Source organism: Hippopotamus amphibius, chromosome 3 (assembly GCF_030028045.1).
Source record: "Hippopotamus amphibius kiboko isolate mHipAmp2 chromosome 3, mHipAmp2.hap2, whole genome shotgun sequence".
Classification (NCBI taxonomy): domain Eukaryota; kingdom Metazoa; phylum Chordata; class Mammalia; order Artiodactyla; family Hippopotamidae; genus Hippopotamus; species Hippopotamus amphibius.
The window spans coordinates 108,414,174-108,418,397 of NC_080188.1; the positions used below are offsets into that span (position 1 = coordinate 108,414,174).

Here is a 4,224-nt window from a genome sequence, read left to right on the forward strand (position 1 = left end):
TTTGCATTATCCTATTTAATCCGTAACATTATCCTGTGTGTTAGAATCTATTATGTTTCATTATACAGATGATGTTGAGTAATTTACACAGGTCATACAGTTGGTAAGTGTAGACTTTGAGGCTCAAATTCCAAATCAGAATATAGAACCTGTGTTCTCATAAAGTACACTGCAGGTATTTAGGGCCACTGCTGCAATATGTAGAAAACAAAACAAAATAAAATGGACAAAGACTATGTATATTAGGTAATGCACCATCTCTGATAGGTTTTTTTGTGTGTATTTGTCCCCAAATCTATTCAACCATATTCAGGGTTTAGAAGTAACATTTTTCTGTTATTATCTAGAAATTGACTTGGAAAATGTGGTATTTCTTTAAGATGTATCTCTTTTTAATCTAATGAGCTGGTTAGGTGTTTATCAGAACTGCAAAAATTTTTCTGCATCATTTTAATGGTCACTACATTATCGTTAAAAAAAGAAACAGCTATTGCTCACATAGGAAACAGGTTTTACTATGTAGACAGTTAAATAGAAACACATTTAGGCATAAATTGTGTTCATATGTTTCAAAAGGATCTAGACTGAAACTGAAAATTTTAGTCTATAATTTCCAATATACTGCTGAATGAAAGTGTTTCCCAGTATATTACACTTTGCATAACATATAGATGGTTTGTTTTTCCACTCTATGTTATCAAATATGGCATAGTGTAGATCTACTTAATTTATCTTATTTTATTTATCATTGTGAGATAGTTATCATGGATTTACATTTTTTGAGAATTCTTTAAAGATTTATTTGTTCCCATTGCTTCTGTTAAGAAATTTGAAAAATCTCACAAATGTCTGAAGTAGATATATTTATTTTTAACAAAACATAATATTGATGGAGTATAGAATTTAGTATCATTTCTTGTCAAATTAATAATTTTAAACAGTTTAGAGTACTACTTGCTTTCATAAGAACATCTTTAATAGTCAACTATTTATTGATCACTTAAAATGCATAAGACACCCTCAGATTCTGGAGATAATTATTAATGACATATTTACTCTCCTGACAAACCCAACAGATGACTGTGGAAAACCAGCTCTAAACACATAAGTGTTGTAAGTGCTCAACATGTCAAGGGGTTATACTCTCCTACTGGAAGTTATCTCCTGAATGCTCAGACAGCTCCTATGAACTGTGAGTATTTATTTTCCATTACAAGTGCTGATGTAGCTTTCTTGTTGTGAGTAGATATATTTAATTATGTATTATGCAATGAACAGACAGAACCCTGAAGATGGAACTCCCTCAGGCAACTGGCTTCTGGTACTCATATATCTAAATCTTCAGAACTTGATTTTCTTTTCTTTTCTTTTTTTGATCTAGAAGCATAAAGATTCTGTGAGGCACATTATGGTGCTGATTCTGAGTTATCCTCCAATCTACCTCCAAACTGACAGCTCAGGAAATCTGAAATTCCTCTACTCTCTACTCATTCAGTCCACCCAACCCAAACTGTTGACCAATTTCAAAACATTTTTTATTTAGCTTATAGTCTTTGCTGTTTTGTATCTGCCATTTCTCAGTTATTTTTAATTTTCTCTCTTCTACACTTTTATTTTCCCTCTGATATATGAGTACAAATTGGATTGCCAAATGCACAAAGAGAATAATCTCTTGCCTTTCACAAATGACAGTCTATAAATTAGACAGTGAAATGGAGTACATTTAAGATAATGTTGCCAAAATGAAGTTACACTCATTACATGTAAAATTGGCACTGGATCATATCTGAAGTCCCAACAAATGATTTCTTTTCCTCAAGTGAGAATGTACGTCCTATATTCCACATAGACTCAGGTAACTAAGAACTCACGATATGAACAAAATAATGAGTTTAATCTATTGATTACTTTAATAATCAATAACCTTTAATACATATTAATTTGCTCTGGTTACTATAAAGATGGTCTGCTAACAAAAGCATTAACATGTCATTTAGAATAAAGGCTTCAATGACAAAAATTCAGGAACTCACATCTGGAAAGATTATCACCTTTGCAACAAGAATCTGAGTTGGGGTGTGATTGTCCAAAAATGCCTGAGCAAAATAAAATGGTATTTCTAGATATTTGGTATAAAATTCTTTCTACTATACCGAGTTTCTGCCTAAAATTTTTATTTTGGCATTCTGAATTGAACTATGGCTGGCAATAATCAATTTTAAACAATTCTGTAAATCAGGAAAAATGTCTATGCAGTGCCCACTAACACAGACTTGTATTGTCTATTGTTCTCCTCCAAAAAACTAGGCTGTAATGATTTTCAATTTAGTATGTGTGTTTGAGTGTGTGTGTGTGTATATGTATATATGTATGTACACATTTTCCAACAAAACATTGCTTTCATTGAATTTTCTTGGATGGGAAGGATTTTATACATTTATCTCTGCTTAGTTACTCCCTTATGAGTTTTGAAATTAATTTTAATTAAATGGAATTTAATAAGCATTTAAGGAGCATTTATGATGTGCCTGGTTCTTTCACTGTAGTGGGTGACTTACTCCTTGGTTTGTGGAGCCCATAGTAACTTAGAAAGGCTGCTATCTAGACATCAGCCTATAATTTTAGGCCCCATGCCTAGGGATTACTTTAGGTAAATGTAAGAAGCTATTAGGGATGCAGTTGTTTTCATGGCAGACCTCAGAAGGGCAAATACTCTCAAAAAAATAAGAAAAGACATAATATATAAAATTTAAAAATGCAGTCTTTGTGAGAAACATTCTGGAGAAAGCAGCTTTCATCTCATCATACTCCCACTGATATATACACCCCAGTTAGAATACGGAAGTCTCATCACTACAGCTGAAGCAAGGAATTTGAGAAAATGAATGAAGTACTTGTGGAAGGAGGTTCCAATTCTTATTTTCTCAAGACTTACTCTGTGTGAGGCCCTGTGGAGTAAATAGTGTTGCATAAGTTATCACATTTTTGACACAAAGCTTATGATCTTCTCAGATTCATTATTGGCCCTTTTGTTTGCCTGTGAGACCTGATAAACAGCTTCAGAAGAACACATGGAAAATGGGAACAATGTGACTGAGTTTGTCCTCCTCGGGCTCACACAAAACCCTGAGATGCAAAAAGTTCTGTTTATCCCATTCCTACTCATCTACATTGTGACCATAGTTGGCAATCTGCTTATCATGGTGACTGCTGTGGCCAGCAAGTCACTGGGTTCCCCCATGTACTTATTTCTGGCTTCTTTATCATTTATAGATCCTGTCTATCCTACTGCCATTGCTCCCAAAATGATCACTGACTTGCTTCATGAGAAAAAGACTATTTCTTTCCAGTCTTGTATGACTCAAGTCTTTATAGATCACTTATTTGCTGGTGCTGAAGTCATTCTTCTGGTGGTGATGGCTTATGACCGATATGTAGCCATCTGTAAACCTCTTCATTATTTGGTCATCATGAATCAGCGGGTGTGTGTTCTCATGCTGCTGGTGGCCTGGAGTGGAGGCTTTCTGCACTCACTGGTTCAATTTCTCTTTATTTATCAGCTCCCTTTCTGTGGCCTCAATGTCATTGACAACTTTGTCTGTGACTTGTACCTCTTATTGAAACTTGCTTGCATCAATACCAACCTCACTGGACTTTCTATGATAGGTAATGGAGGGGCAATTTGCACTGTTGTCTTCTTCATTCTCTTAGTGTCTTATGGGGTCATATTACACTCCCTGAAGACTCATGGGTTGGAAAGGAATCCCAAGGCCTTCTACACCTGTGCATCCCATATGACGGTGGTCACTTTATTCTTTGTTCCCTGTATCTTCCTGTATGCCAGGCCTAATTCTACCCTACCCATTGATAAATTCATGACTGTGGTTTTAATTTTCATAACTCCCATGTTGAACCCCCTAATCTACACCCTGAGAAATGCAGAAATGAAAAATACCATGAGGAAACTTTGGAGTAAAAATGTGACCTTAGTAGGGAGAGGGCTGTAACTATCATGTAGGATGTGATACTCATTCTTTTAGAGAATCAAAGAATATTTTCATTATCAGTGATTACATTTAAAAAATAAATCCCTTTGTGTTATTTCAACTACTTATTCCTGAAACAGCTATATAAATTAATCCTTATCCTAGTGGAATATTTTATAATCCTTAAACACCAAGAGAATTGCATAGGTTTAATCTCTTATATATGTAATCATACTGT

At 34.5% G+C, this 4,224-nt stretch overlaps 1 protein-coding gene across 1 annotated transcript; it reads left to right on the forward strand.

The window, feature by feature from the left end:
* Positions 1–3,065: 3,065 nt before the first annotated feature.
* On the forward strand, positions 3,066–4,007 carry LOC130850071 (olfactory receptor 4A15-like). The gene has a single exon (XM_057729399.1). The coding sequence runs from the start codon at positions 3,072–3,074 to the stop codon at positions 4,005–4,007; it is 936 nt and encodes a 311-aa protein (XP_057585382.1). The 5' UTR covers positions 3,066–3,071.
* The last annotated feature ends 217 nt before the right edge of the window (positions 4,008–4,224 follow it).